This window comes from Lithobates pipiens, unplaced genomic scaffold, assembly GCF_037356315.1.
Source record: "Lithobates pipiens isolate NorthernLeopardFrog02 unplaced genomic scaffold, aLitPip1_a1.2 Scaffold_28, whole genome shotgun sequence".
In the NCBI taxonomy this organism is placed as follows: domain Eukaryota; kingdom Metazoa; phylum Chordata; class Amphibia; order Anura; family Ranidae; genus Lithobates; species Lithobates pipiens.
Genome location: NW_027507789.1, coordinates 36,551,857 through 36,567,519, shown reverse-complemented (window position 1 = coordinate 36,567,519; position 15,663 = coordinate 36,551,857). Strand labels below are relative to the sequence as shown.

The 15,663-nt window shown below is 45.6% G+C and overlaps 1 protein-coding gene across 6 annotated transcripts in view; it reads right to left on the bottom strand.

Moving 5' to 3' along the window:
* L3MBTL1 (L3MBTL histone methyl-lysine binding protein 1) overlaps window positions 1-15,663 on the bottom strand; it is a 78,319-nt gene that overhangs the window by 21,759 nt on the left and 40,897 nt on the right. For 3 of the 6 annotated variants that reach the window (XM_077459087.1, XM_077459085.1, XM_077459084.1), the window contains exons 4-8: window positions 14,029-14,125; window positions 9,990-10,113; window positions 9,787-9,907; window positions 7,261-7,354; window positions 6,833-6,924 (exon numbers count right to left, since the gene is read on the bottom strand). In XM_077459087.1, coding sequence (XP_077315213.1) covers window positions 6,833-6,924; window positions 7,261-7,354; window positions 9,787-9,907; window positions 9,990-10,113; window positions 14,029-14,125 — 528 coding nt within the window. Of the gene's footprint in view, window positions 1-6,832; window positions 6,925-7,260; window positions 7,355-9,786; window positions 10,114-11,713; window positions 11,823-14,028; window positions 14,126-15,663 lie in introns of those variants that run through there. The other 3 variants (XM_077459089.1, XM_077459088.1, XM_077459090.1) reach the window with 3 other exon arrangements.

The window sequence follows — 15,663 nt, the reverse complement described above, 5'->3', positions numbered from 1 at the left end:
GTGTAACCATATTCCCCAAATTTACCATATTAAAGTGGACCTTCAATGAAAAAAGGAGGACCACTTAAAGCGGAACTTTAACCATAACAGCTAAATCCAATGGACACTATTCTGTACTCCTACTCATGGATCTCTCTGCTGCCTTCAACACAGTGAACCACCCCCTCCTCAAAAAAAACGTCATGCCTTTGGTCTCCGTGACTGCACTTTTCACAGGTTCTCATCCTTCCTATCCAACTGCACCTTTAGCATTACTTCTAATTCTACTCCCTCCTGTCCTTTTCCTTTCTCTGTTGGTGTCCCCCAGGGTTCTGTTCTTGGACCTCTCCTATTTTTGATCTACACCTCCTCCCTGGGTCAGCTGATAGCCTACCATGGCTTCCAATACAATCTGCATGCTAACAACACCAACATTTATCTCTCTACCCCTCAGCTCACTCCTTCAGTCTCCTCACTAATTTACTAACAGACATATCGGCCTGAAAGTCACACCACTTCCTCAAACTCAATCTATCTAAAACCAAGCTCATAATATTTCCTCCCCCACATGCCTCTTCTCCTCATTTCCTTGCCAAGATTGATGGAACAACTGTCAACCCATCCCCACAGGCAAAGGTTCTAGATGTAATCGTGAACTATCTTTTTGGCCCTGCATCCAATCACTGTCCAAATTCTCCCGCCTCAACCTACACAACATCTCTAAAATACACCCCTTCCTAAGCAATGACACCACAAAGGCCCTAATCCACTCCCTGGCCAGCTCCTGCCTTGACTACTGCAACTACCTCTTCACTGGATTACCTTTTCCATTGGCTATCCCCCTTCAGTCCATCATGAACGCTGCTGCCAGGCTTATCCATCTTACCAACCATTCAGTGCCTGCTTTCTGTCAATCCCTCCACTGGCTGCCGCTCACACAACAAAATAAATTCAAAATACTAACAACAACTTACAAAGCCATCCACAACTCTGCCCCCCAGCTACAGTACTAAACTAGTCTCAAAATACCAACCTATTCATTCTCTTGGTTTCCTCTAATACCTCCTGCTCTCTAGCTCCCTCCTCACTTCCTCCCATGCTCACCTCCAGGACTTTTCCCAAGCCTTTCCCACCCTATGGAACTCCCTACCCCAATCTGTTCAACTATTCCCTACTCTGTTCACTTTTAGACAATCCCTGAAAACCCTTCTCTTCAGAGAATCCTATCATGCCCCCACCTAACATCTATACTTTTATTTTCTCCATTAGTTCATCTCCACAGCTATTACCTTTTGTATCACTTGACCCTCCTAAGATTGTAAGCTCTAATGGGCAGGGCCCTCTGATTCCTCCTGTTTGAAATTGTATTGTAATTGTAATGTCTACCCTCATGTAGTAAAGTGCTGTACAAATTGTTGGTGCTATATAAATCCTGTATAAAAATAATAATAATAACCTGATCAAAAATAATGTTCTTTAGCAAGGAACATACATTCCACATTAATAATTGTGCTACCAAAATTAGTGTGTGCTGTATATTGCCATGAGCATTGCTCCTGTTTCTTTTTGCTGGAGGCTGCCATTTTGCTATAGCCAAGAGCCTTTTCAAAAGGGCAGCAAGGACTGCGACACATCGGCTAAAACTCTTAAATGAGCTGCATTCAGCAGCAGTACTGCAATATGAAGTTTTGTTTTTGCAGCAGAATATGTACAGCCCTAAATGGCTACATACCCTTCTTTGGGTGGAAGTTAAAACCACCAGCTTACCTGCCTGCTTGTACAAACAAGACCCAATTGTAAAAGGAATGCCGCGTACACACGATCAAACAATCCGATGTAAAAGTCCGGCAAACTCAAGTCCGCCGGACAATCCGCCCGTGTGTAGCCTCCGGCGGACTTTTTTTACCCAAAAGTACGGCAGACTAAGAAAGTATTTTTGCACTCCAATCTGTCAGCCGGACTCGCTTTTTGGCGGACAGTACGGCCGTGTGTGTGCTAGTCCGCCGTACTTTTGAAATGAGCGGACTTTTCCTGCGCAGAAAAAAGTCCGCTCAATATTGAGCGCGTCTCCAGGTAGCCGGAGCCAGCGAAGGAGGCGTCGCTGGCCCCGTCACCTGGTATGGACTTAAAGGGGAATCCCTACGCCGAAAAACGGCGTTGGGGTCCCCCCTAGGTCCACATCAGACCCTTGTCCGAGCACGCTACCCGGCCGGCCAGGAAAGGGGGTGGGGACGAGCGAGCGCCCCCCCTCCTGAGCCGTGCCAGGCCGCGTGCCCTCAACATGGGGGGTGCCTTGGGGAAGGAGGGGCCGTGCGGCCCCCCCACCCCAAAACACCTTGTCCCCATGTTGATGAGGACAAGGGCCTCTTCCTGACAACCCTGGCCGTTGGTTGTCGGGGTCTGCGGGCGGGGGGCTTATTGGAATCTGGGAGCCCCCTTTAATAAGGGGGCCCCTGGATACCGGCCCCCCCACCCTATGTGAATGAGTATGGGGTACAATGTACCCCTACCCATTCACCTGTGGGAAAAAAGTAAAAATAAAACACAACACACAAGGGTTAAAATAGTTTATTGCACAGCTCCGGGGGTCTTCTGTCCATCTTCGGGGGTCTTCTCGCCAGACTCCTTCGCTATCTTCTGCTAGCTCTTTTACTAGCGGAGGATCCCGGCTTTCTTCTTCGCCGCCGCCCTCTTCTTCCGACTTCGGGGGTCTTGTCCCCCTCTTCAGTTCTTCTTGGCGGGCCACCGCGCCTTCTTCTAGCTCTTTTACAGGCGGTGGCCTGGTCTTCTGTTGCCGCTGTCGCTGTTTTCTGTTCTTCTCTTCAGATGTTGCCTTGTCGCTCTCTCCGCTCACAATGGCAGGGACGCGGCGCGCGGCGACTTATATAGGGACATCGCCGGATGATGTCCCCACCCATTGTGATGTCACAGTCCCAGAGGATGCTGGGACTGCGACATCATAACAGGCGGGGACATCATCCGGCGATGTCCCTATATAAGTCGCCGCGCGACGCGTCCCTGCCGTTGTGAGCGGAGAGAGCAACGAGGCAACATCTGAAGAGAAGAACAGAACACGGCGACAGCGGCGACAGAAGCCCGGGCCACCGCCTGTAAAAGAGCAAGAAGAAGGCGTGGTGGCCCGGCAAGAAGAACCGAAGAGGGGGATAAGACCTCCGAAGAGGGGGACAAGATCCCCGAAGTCGGAAGAAGAAAGCCGTGCTCATCCGCTAGTAAAAGAGCTAGCAGAAGATAGTGGAGGAGTCCGGCGAGAAGACCCCCGAAGACGGACAGAAGACCCCAGGAGCTGTGCAATAAACTATTTTAACCCTTGTGTGTTGTGTTTTATTTTAACTTTTTTCCGCAGGTGAATGGGTAGGGGTACATTGTACCCCATACTCATTCACATAGGGTGGGGGGCCGGTATCCGGGGGCCCCCTTATTAAAGGGGGCTCCTGGATTCCGATAAGCCCCCCGCCCGCAGACCCCGACAACCAACGGCCAGGGTTGTCGGGAAGAGGCCCTTGTCCTCATCAAAATGGGGACAAGGTGCTTTGGGGGGGGCCCCCCTTCCCCAAGGCACCCCCCCATGTTGAGGGCACGCGGCCTGGTACCGCTCAGGAGGGGGGGGCGCTCGCTCGTCCCCACCCCCTTTCCTGGCCGGGTAGCGTGCTCGGACAAGGGTCTGATGTGGACCTAGGGGGGACCCCCACGCCGATTTTTCAGCATAGGGATTCCCCTTTAAGTCCATACCAGGTGACGGGGCCAGCGACTTCGCTGGCCCCGGCTACCTGGAGACACGCTCACAATGAGCGGACTTTCCTCCACGTGTGTGGGCGAGTCCGTTCATTTCAAAAGTACAGCGGATTGTCCGGCGGACTTAGTACGCCGTATTAGTCCTCTGAAAAAGTGCCGTGTGTGGGTAAGTAGCTCATTCGGAAAGTCCGGGGGACAGTCCGGCGGGAAGTCTGTCAGACTAAGTCCGCCGGATAGTTGCCTACGTGTGTACGCGGCATTAGGTCAATATTCTGTCAGTGAAGTCTACCATGGGTGTCTAGATTACAAGACTGGCTGAACTGAATTTCAAGGCATTTTTCAGGTTGAATATTTTGCTTATATGAACGTGTGTATCTGCTTACCTAAAGTTTTGCTTTCATAGCACTGATCTCAGAATTATTGATATGTGTTATCTATCTGAGTAGAAAAACAGTAGCAGTCTTTGCATGGCATCTAATGGGTTAGCATTGCTGACAATCTGATGTACAACACTGCTTGCCCAATTTTGGGTATACATAGTGTGGGCTGTGTAGTAATTTTGAGGCAGCTTCTGTTTTCCTTAGATATGGGAGTTTGGTACATTGATGTCAGATGTGTACTGCGTTGCTAACGTGGGTAGATGCCCAAAAACTGGTAAAGAGTAAATGAAACGGAGATAAGAAAAGAAAATGATAATCCGGCTACAGGGCTGATTTGTTGGTACAGTCAAGTGAGTCCAGTACATCTGCTAGAATGGCCTGTTACTTCTTTGTTTCTATTGCCAAGAATTCCTCATATCGCAACCCAGTTAGTTTACTCCAATGCACCATGCTACAGCTACTGCCAATCGGTGGATTATGTGATGATAATAATAATAATGAAAACATCTGTGCTCTGACTTGAATACGATACAAAAATCTATGCAGGGGTGTGCAGATTATGCACTATAAGAAAATCAACCTAACGATCATCCAGTTTTCCACGATGTTTCACAGCAAGTCAAAACCGAAGATAAGATGAAATTCTCATACAACAAAGGTTTTTTGTTTGTTGGTTTATTGTTTCGGTTCATGTGCAGTCTTTTGTATGTGATTTTTCTCATACACATTAAACAAAAATCTTTCGTTCTGTTCACGTCCGAGAAAAATTTGTGAGTTTGTCCTTGGCTTGGAAAGTCTGAATCAGATGTAATTTGTGTATACACTACGACAATTGTGCCACAAATGGAATTTTTTTTCCACTAGCGTGCACCCAACTTTAGGGGCTTCTTTGTACTAGATGTGGGTCGATTGGGTTCTGGGATCCATTCCTACTCTCACAGAGATCCATTCTAGGGCAGGTGAGAAACAGGAACAGGAACCTTATTTATGATGGCCTGTGAATATTTAAGTAAAGCCAGGCATGACTCAAAAAGATTATCACCCAGGTTCATTAAATTGTCCCCCTACATTCCCATTCACTACACATACTCACCCTCCATTTGTGCCTTAATAAGTTCTGGCCAGATCTACCTGAAGCTTATACAAGGGGTAGTAGCAGCAGACCAAATAGATGGTTAAAAATGGGGAGCATGGGGGTAGCAGGCAAACTTTTTGCTTTGACTTGCATGGGCAAATGATGGGTCCAATTTAAATCAACATTCCTAGTCAGGGGAGGAAGGGTGACCCCTGGAAGTTGCACATCTATGGTGTCCTGCTGCAATGAATGGAGTGGCAATCTCAGTCTGGACTCCGACCAGGCCACGCCCCCAACACATTTCACTCCGCCCCCCGAAGCTTAGTCATGGGGATAGGAAACTCATGCACATGGGGAGTATTTAACCGTTTGCCAACCAGCACGAGACGATCTGCATCAGCACAATGGCACAGCTGTGCAAATGGGCCCCTTTAAATCACTGGCTAGTAGGTGCGGGCATGCCACCGGCAGAGCGCGTGCATGCCCGCCGCTTGAGCACGCCTACGGATCGCACGGACTAATTTCCCTGTTCTGCCTAGCAACATGACAGAGATCTACTGCTCCCAGTGATCTGTCATGTTCTAGTGAGCCCATCCCCCCTACAGTCAGAACACAGTGAGGAAACACAGTTAACCCCTTGACTGCCCTCTAGTGTTTAACCTCTTCCCTGCCAGTGTCATTTACACAGTAATCAGTGCATTTTTATAGCACTGATCGCTGTATAAATGTCACTGGTCCCAAAATAGTGTCAAAAGAGTCTGTTTGCCAGATTATTGTGCTCTCTCCAGCCAATAGTTTGCTCTAGTCACTCCTGCTGCTGTCCATATCTTTTCTACTACTCCTTACCAACTTTTGGCTTGTTCTACACTTTTGCTTAATCCCAACCTGCAATCACTTGTTATTGACCTTTGGCTTGTTTACTGACTATGCTTCTGCTTCATCCCTACCCCAGCTTGTTCATTACCTGGTGGGTTGAACCTGAGGACCATGACCTGGTACTAACACACAGCAAATCCCATCTCCACCATTAGAAGCTCTGGTGAATACCGGTAAGTACTCCAGGTGAGCCCATCTGCCAGGGAGACCTGCTTGTATATCTATCCTGCTGGTCAGTGGGAGTTTCTCCACTGCTGTAGCTACTGGTCCCAGAGCCTGACCCTGGACCATGAAAACCTTTTCTTCAGAGCTGATGAAATAGTCCTGCGTGGCCACAAAACATTTCACTTTACCATTGTGATGTGATCATTTGAATAAATGTTTAGACAGTATTTCAAAGATCTATGGTGCGCTGGCGATATATACTTTGGCTTCTGGTACCGGTTTGCAGCTGGTAATTGCTACAGCACCTGCTTACATCTTGTCATTTCCTGGAATGTGCGCAATGGAAATATTACACATGGTGCTAGTAGTTGACACCAGATTAAGCATATTCTCCCACAAGTCTGTACTGCACAAAAGTACTATCCTGAACCAAGTACTACCTACAGTGAAGAGTTATACCACTGGTTAAAATTGTCACATAGTAAAAGTTTAGGTTTTAAATGTAATGTTTGACCAAACTCAGACATTTATACAACTCTAGCAAAAATTTGGAGCTAATTGAGATTTTTCTGGTTTTCATGCATCTATCCTTGTCCAGACTTACCTCCCGAAAGAGATTAAAAGGAGCTGCGTCACACTTCTGTTCTTCCAGGTAAGCAGACCAAGACCAAGAATCTCCCAATTCATCACCTGATGCTATGGATAAAAAAATATGGCCAACAATCTAAATGAGACTATAATGAGGAGTAATAAAAACTGGAAGAAAAGAAGATGGAGGTGTTGTTTTTGCCAATTGATGGGATGTTTGGTCAGGTCTTCTAGTATACATTGGAAAAAACTAGACTCTGATTAATTTGTATAGACAACACATCCATTTTTTCTACAATTAGAGAAGCACTAAAGAACGTAATGATGAATTAGGTTTCACAGAAAGGGGGTATTACAGTGGATCTAGCACAGAGGGGGGGCATGGCATAACGGTAATAATGAACACTTCATGTATGCAGTGGCAATGCAGAGAATGAAACATACTTTGTATGTCTTTTTGGCTCCATGTCTCCTGCTCCAAGCTCCTCACGCATGACCCCTCTGTATCTTCGGAAGTCTTTTGCTCCTTCTGCTTCTCCTGAATGATAATACCTCTCAGATATAGAGACAACTCCATACATAACACTGTACACAGACATACATCCCACACTCTTCTGTCATTTTTCTCATTATCTTAATTGTCCTTGCATGTGCTCTTTTACAAAATCTGGGCCAAAGAAAATTATCTGTGTTGACCAGAGGATCCAATCAGATTTCAGATGAGCTGTTTCCGCATTGGCTGGGACACAATATACATAATTGGATCATTATAGGCTCCCTGATTCAACAACCTCAGGCTTCTGGGGCATTATTACTAAAGAAGATATTGATGCCATTCTAAGCTAATTTATGCTGAAGCATAGTCACTGCAATCACTGTGGCCAAAACAAGTTTTGGAGAACAAAGTCTTTTGCTGGGCCAGTCATATGGTTTACCTCCACTGTTTGGAGGTTAGATCATAGGAAATATACAGTTGGTATATAATGATGACATAGTGACAAAAAAAAGTACACACGGCCAGACTTTTCGACAGCAAAGGTCCGACGGAACAAATCCGCCGGGCAATTCGACCGTGTGTGGGCTTCATCGGACCTTTGCTGTCCAAAAATCAGATGGACTTTAGATTTGGAACGTGTCTATAATCTTTCCGATGGACTTGAATCCAGTCAAAAAATCATCTGTATGCTAGTCCAGTAGCTATTGGCTATGAACTTCCTTATTCTAGTCTGGTCGTACGTCATCACGGTCGAATCCGTCGGACTTTGGTGTGATTGTGTGTAGACAAGTCTGATTCGACGTCCATTGAAAGTCCATCGAAAAGTCAGACGAAAGCCTGTCAAAAAGTCTGATGGAATTCAGTCCGTCAAAAAGTCCGGTCGTGTGCATCACTGTTTCCAGTTCACAGTAAGGCAATGTCAGGATTTGAATAGAAGAGGAGATGGCACGATCCAACTGTAGTATAAACACGTTTGCTTGTGGTGAAAAGACAAATGTCAACTTACACTTTATTGTCAAAACTATTGTGACACCTGCCTTTACACACACACCCACCCTTTGCAGCTATACCAGCTTTAACTCTTCTGGGAAGGCTGTCCACAAGCTATAGGAGTGTGTCTATTGGAATGTTTGGCTTTTCTTCCAGAGGGGCATTTGTGAAGTCAGGCACTGATGTTGGATTAGAAGGCCTGCCTCGCAGTCTCCAGTATAATTCATCCCAAAGGTGTTCTACTTCTAGATTGTAAACTCTAACGAGCAGGGCCCTCTGATCCCTCCTGTATTGTATTGTAATTGTAATTGTAATTGTACTGTCTTCCCCAATGTTGTAAAGTGCTGCGCAAACTGTTGGCGCTATATAAATCCTGTATAAAAATAATAATAATAATATTGGGTAAAGGTCAGGATTCTGTGTTGGCCAGTCAAGTTCCTCCACCGAAAACTCGCTCATCCATGTCCTTATGGACCTTACATGCACTGGTCCAAATAATTTTGTGGAGGGGGCATTATGGTGTGGGGTTTTTTTTTCAGGGGGTTGGGCTTCTTAGTTCCAGTGAAGGGATCTCCTAAGGTGTCAGCATACCAAGACGTTTTGGACAATTTCATGCTCCTGAATTTGTGGGAACAGTTTAGGGGTGGCTCCTTCCTGTTCCAACATGATTGTGTACCATGGGCCTCTGGTGGAAGTCCTCAGCACAGTCCAAACAAAACAATGTGTAGGATGCCAAGAACTCACCCAGATGTTATAATTGGACTTATTGTTGATCTCAAATTTATCTGTGTACACACATCACTCATTGCGCCATATATTCCCCCTTATCTAACTTCAGGATTTGGTTTTTAGACCTAAGGATGTAAGACCTTAGCGGTTTCTTGAATACAATAGCCAGAAGCCAAAAGCATAGGTAGGGGAACCACTGGCTGAACAAGAATCACTTGCAGAACCAGAGAAATCTAGGCATGTATAGCTAGCTTGGGATTCTTAGGCTCCACAGGGACACATGTATCCATCTGAAGACTAACATGGGTACAAACAGCAACCAAAAGTTGCCCTCACTCAGCATTTCAGTTACCTTAAGAAACTTTTTAGGCTACTTCAGGTTTGCTTTAATGCACACAGTTAAAATATGGTTATTGCCTAAAGCCACCCAGCTAGTTATGTTCTGTTTTCTAGACCCCCACCCTAGCAAACTCACAGTTGAAATCTGATTGGTTGCTGTGGACAATACATGACTTTTTTGTATTTTTGAAAACATGCTCCAAAATTATTATCAAAGATACACTATTTAACAGTGGACGTACTACTGATGTATTCTATAATTCTTTAAAATACACACAAAAGTTACAACATGCAAACAGTTAAACTGATAAGACCTGCTCCACTACAGTGTATTGCGGCACTCTACTCCAATCACAACACAGTGAAGCACTGACAACACTCAGGTGACATGAGTGCAATGATAGCTTTGTCCTCACCATTAGATCGGCCTCTGACTCAGCTGGGCTCTGATACTCTTTTGGCCTTCTTTTCTTGACCGGTATTGAGGTCTCGCTGCCCACCCCAAAGCCTCGTGATGGCTCCAGGACCAGGGACCTGCTGTGGACACCCCAGAAGCCAGGTAACACTAACCCGCTCCCCATTCACCCCCATCATAGCGATCAGCAGGTCTCAGTCTCACCTCTCTTTGAAGTGACATATTGCACCACATGCCTCACATTTTCCACTGGCCACATGCTGACAGCCACAGGTATCACAGAGACACAGAGCAGGATCAGAATGAGGGCTCTCCTTCACTTCAGGAACTGCACAGACACAAATGAAGCATAAACACAATTGTACAGTCCGCAGACACATGCATTCATGCTGTGGGGAAAGAAAAATACAACCACTGTAAAAACGATTGCAACGGGATCATCCGCAGTGGGGTCAAAGCTGATGGGTTAAATCCCTATTTCCCACCACTATGGAGATTAATTGACTAAGTTAGGAAAGCTAAAGCATGCAAAACTGGAGCCAAGATGGCTTATTAGAATTTAGCTTTCAGATAAAATTAGGCATCTGATTGCTATAGACATCAGATTCTTTTTTTACTCCAGTTTTTGTGTATATGTGCCTGCATAAGCCTACCAGAGGATAGGTGTTGAGGACTTCCACATACATTTTAGCACAGAGTAAGACATTATCTTTTGGAGCATGAAAACTGGTGCTGTTAGAGCAAGCAGTATTACTCTACTCTTCCCTGTATCCTTCATGTACCCTAACCTTAACTCTCTGTAATCCAACTCTTCACAACAACCCTCTCTGTAACTCCAGCCCTATCCCCTTCTGTATCCGAACCTTACCTTTAACCACTTCATTACAGGACACTTTCACCCCTTTCCTGCCCAGGCCAATTTTCAGCTTTCCGTGCTCTCACGCTTAGAATGACAATTGCGCAGACAGCAACACTGTACCCATATGACATTTAAAATAAATTTGTGCACACAAATAGAGCTTTCTTTTGGTGGTATTTAGTCACTGCTGGGTTTTTTATTTGCTCAATAAAATTAAAAAAGATTGCAAATTTAGAAAAAAAACAACACAAAAACCTTTTTCTTAGTTTGTTATACAATTTTTCAAATAAGTAATTTTTCTCCTTCACTGATGTGCGCTGATGAGGCTGCACTGATGGGCACTGATGAGGTTACACTGATGGGCACTGATGAGGTTGCACTGATGGGCACTGATGAGGAGGCACTGATGGGCACTGATGAGGAGGCACTGATGAGGCTCAAATGATGGGCACTGATGGGCACTGATGAGGAGGCACTGATGAGGCTCAACTGATGGGCACTGATGAGGCTGCATTGATGGGCACTGATGAGGCTCAACTGATGGGCACTGATGAGGAGGCACTGATGAGGCTCAACTGATGGGCACTGATGAGGCTGCACTAATGGGCACTGATGAGGAGGCACTGATGGGCACTGGTGAGGCTCAACTGATGGGCACTGATGAGGCTGCACTGACAGGCGGCTATCGGCTTTCCTTTCCTCAGACACTGACCCCGCTAAGGAAAGGAAATGCAAATAACCGGCATTTGTTTACATGTGATCAGCTGTGGTTAAAATCAGCTAACCGCATGGTAAAGAACATACATCATCAGCTCTTTATCTCTCTGATTGGTGATGAGCTGTGTCCGAGGGACACAGCTCACCAACGATCACCACACCCTCCAGGGGGCACACACGAGCAGCGTGATGTGAAGGTTGTCATATGACGTCCAGTCAGAATGATAAAGTCACCGCCCGGCTGTCGTCCTACTATAGGCCGGGCGGAAAGGTGTTAACTAATCCTGTATCCCAACACTTCCTTAAAGCAGTATTAAACCCAAAAGCTAACATTTATTATATCACAGCTTACCAATTTTTAGATGCAATGGCTGCATTTATTTTCTTTTTAAGGCTTTCTTTCTTCTATATTTACCTGGTGATCTAGCCAATAAGTCTGTTTTTCAAAAGAACAAGCTCTCCTGCAAATGTATCAGATTATATGGATGAGACAAAGCATTTACCATTGGCAGGGGTGCTTACAATGGTCAGCTTTTATTTATTCCTATGAAACTTTTATCCTAAAAGGAACAAAACTGTTCACTGCAGCTCCATATAAAGAATTAGCTGGAGCTTGCAATTTGTTAGTGTATCTAAATCTGCTAGCATAGTTAACACTATACCCCCCCACTCAAGATCCCCCAAGACTGACAATGCTGCTATCTGCTGTCTGCTGTGCCCCCTTTGCTCAGAGTTTGGGCACTCTAAGGCCGCGTACACACGCGGGGACTGTTCGCTCAACTTTGTCCGTCAAACAGTTTCAGCGGACAGTCCGCTCAAAATTAGCATGGACGGACCCGCCTACACATGACGAACGAACAGTCCGCTGAAACCGTGCGCGATGACGTGAACGGCACGTACGACGGGACTAGAAAACGACGTCCTATACACTGCAATGCAAACTTCGGCGTGTAAATCCTTTCTGAGCATGCGCGGAACTTAGTTTGACGAACAAGCCTACACACGAGGGGACTGTTCGCTGAAACAAAGTTTCAGCGGACAGTTTTTCGGAATTTCCGAAAAACTTTGTTCAGCAGACTGTCCGCTTAAACTGTCCGCTGAAAGCCCACACACGAGCGGACTGTCCGCCGAAACACTGTTCAGCGGACAAAGTTGAGCGAACAGTCCCCGCGTGTGTACGCGGCCTAATGCAAGAGGTGTGTTACTGGTCAGATCACAAGGTGAAAAAAGAAAACGAATAGAGCCACCTTTTTAGTGATTGTTAAGCTGCAATATATTATATTTTTGGTTTTGGGTTTAATACCGCTTTAAAGCAGATGTAAAACCGTAAGTAAAATGCATCGGGCAATGAAATGCAGACAAGTATAACAAAAAAAAAAAAATGTAAGTCTCCATATCAGCCAGTCATCTTGCTGTGGGAAAGCTCATCCAAGAGTGACAACTCCACTGCTGCATTAAGCAGGGAAGTGAGCGTTGTTACCATGCTAAAGCAAGTACCACTGGCTTAATAGCAGAGCTAGGATTAAATATTTTTTTCCTTAAGGGCCGGGGTTCACACTATTGCGATGCGAGAACCCTGCGCATCAACTGTGGGTTTCTGCATCGCACCCGGCACGCACGGCAGTTCACACTGCCATATGCGAACTACTAATGTTAACGACACCCCCATTTCAGCTCGCATATCGCACTGCGAACTGACAGTTCGGACATGAATCGGATCGCATATGTGTGAACACACATGCGATCCGATTCTGGTCCGAACTGAAAAAAAGAGTCCTGTGTGTGTTTGCACCGAATGCGGTGCGATATCAGTCATACTATCTGTATGGCTGACATCGCACTGCACAGACATTGCATGTAATGTGAACAGCAGTGCGCTTCGCATTACATGCGATGTCTGCCATTGAAATATTGTGAACTGGCCCTTAACCCCATAAAAAGGTACAAAGGGATGTGGGTTTAAAGATAAGAGTATACATTATTTTAAATTTTTTTGATTTTATACATTTTAAGTAAAACTAACCCTTACACATGATCAAATTGTCCGGCGTACTTAGTCCGTCGAAACGCATTTCACCGGACAATTCGATCGTGTGTTGGCTTCAGCGGACTTTCTCAGCGTAAAGTCCGCTGAGAAAGTCCGGACTTGGGTTTACGTTCGTCAGTATGCTAGTCCGGCGGACTAAGAATGACGCATGCTCAGAAGCAAGTACGAAAAGGAAGCTATTGGCTATTGAACTTCCGTCGTACGTGCTGTACGTCATCGCGTTAGCAAACGCCGGACTTTCTGTGTGTCCGTGTGTGGCCAAGTCCGTTCGGTAGAAAGTCTGCCGGACTATCCGCCGGATTGTACGCCAGACAATTTGATCGCGTGTACGCGGCATTATATACACACTCCCCTCTCCTGCAGTAAGATCCTATGCAGCAAAGACCAACCCTTCCTGCACTGACCTATTGACACCTATGGCCCAGCACTAGACACCCTAGCTTATAGAATATGGACCTATATCTTTGTAGTTTTTCTTCACTTTGTGAATAAACAATAATAGTTGCATATACATATATTTTGAACATCATAAAAGGGTAGAATGGTAGTAATAATAATAATGATAATTCAAAATACATGGCTATATAAAACCCACGTCAGAACTTCAAAAAGAAGGCCACCTTGAGAGAGAGCATTGTTCCTTTCTGTAGTTATCTCAATGTTTTCTTCTTTGGGTTGGCTTGGGTTCCCATCCTGATCCAGATGTCCAAAGCGAAACTGTCAAACAACAGGCACATTGTTTAACCACTTTGGACTGGACTAGGTCATTTATCAGTGCTGTCACACTTCGAATGACAATTACTCATGCAACGCTGTACCTAAATGAATTTTATATTATTTTTTGAGAGTGATGGAGCTTTATTTTAGTGGTATTTAACCATCACTGGGTTTTTTATTGTTGCCATATAAAGGAAAAAAGACAGAACATTTTGAAAAAAAAAGCCCTAAAATGAAAATAGAGAGTCCAGGGTATTTAGTAAGAGGCATGGGGGGGGGGGGGGGGGGGGGGGTTATTTACGAAAGGAAAATACACTTTGCACTACAAGTGCACTGAAAGTGCACTGAAAGTGCACTTGGAACTGCAGTCACTGTAAATCTGAGGGGGACATACAATAAAAATAAAAATCAGCATTTTAGCTTGCACATGATTGGATGATAAATCAGCAGAGCTTCCCCTCATTTCAGATCTACCCATCAGATTTACAGCGACTGCACTTCCAAGTGCACTTGTAGTGCAAAGTGGATTTTCCTTTCGTAAATAACCCACATGGTGAGTTTTTTTTTACGTTTTTTGTCACAACTGTTAGGAAAATTAAGAATTTTATTTTTTTTCACAAAGCTGTCATTTTAATAGATTATTTCTTGCACACAGCATAGTCATAGTTACAGTTACATCTTAAAACACCTTTTGCTACTCCTTCCTAATATGGAGATCCCATATGTGTGAGACTTTGTCACATGTTTTTGGAAAATGCGGAATGGAAAATGGAAATGGATTTTTTTTCACAAATTTGTCATTTAACCACTTGCCGACCGCCGCACGACGATATACGTCGGCAGAATGGCACGGGCAGGCATATTGGCGTATATATAAGTCCCTGCCTGCCCGCGGGTGGGGGGCCCGATCGGGCCCCCCCCCCGGTGCCTGCGGCGGTCGGCATTCGTTCGGGAGAGATCAGGGATGAGGGGACGGCCATTCATTCATGGCCACCCCCTCGCGATCGCTCCCGACGAATGAAAATCCTCGGTGACATCACTTCCTCTCCTGTATTGTAAACACAGGCAGAGGAAATGATGTAATCTCTCCTCGTGTCGGTCTTTTTCGTTCCGGCACGGAGGAGAGAGGATCGGTGAGTTGCACCTAACACTACACTAACAGTAGAACACGCCAGGCACACTTTTCACCCCCCTGATCACCCCCCAATCACCCCCCCAATCACCCCTGCCCCCCCAGTCACAGTGACACCAAGTGCATTTTTTATTATTTTTTTTTATTTTTTATTTTTTTGCATTGGTGTCATTTGTGACTGTAATAACTGTTAGGGCAGTTAGGGTTAGCCCCCTTTAGCTCTAGGGTGCCCCCCTAACCCCCCCAATAAAGGTTTAACCCCGTGATCACCCCCCGTCGCCAGTGTCACTAATAAGCGATTTTTTTCTGATCGCTGTATTAGTGTCACAGGTGACGCTAGTTAGGCAGGTAAGTATTTAGGTTCGCCGCAGCTTTTTATAGCGTCAGGGACCCCCATATACTACCG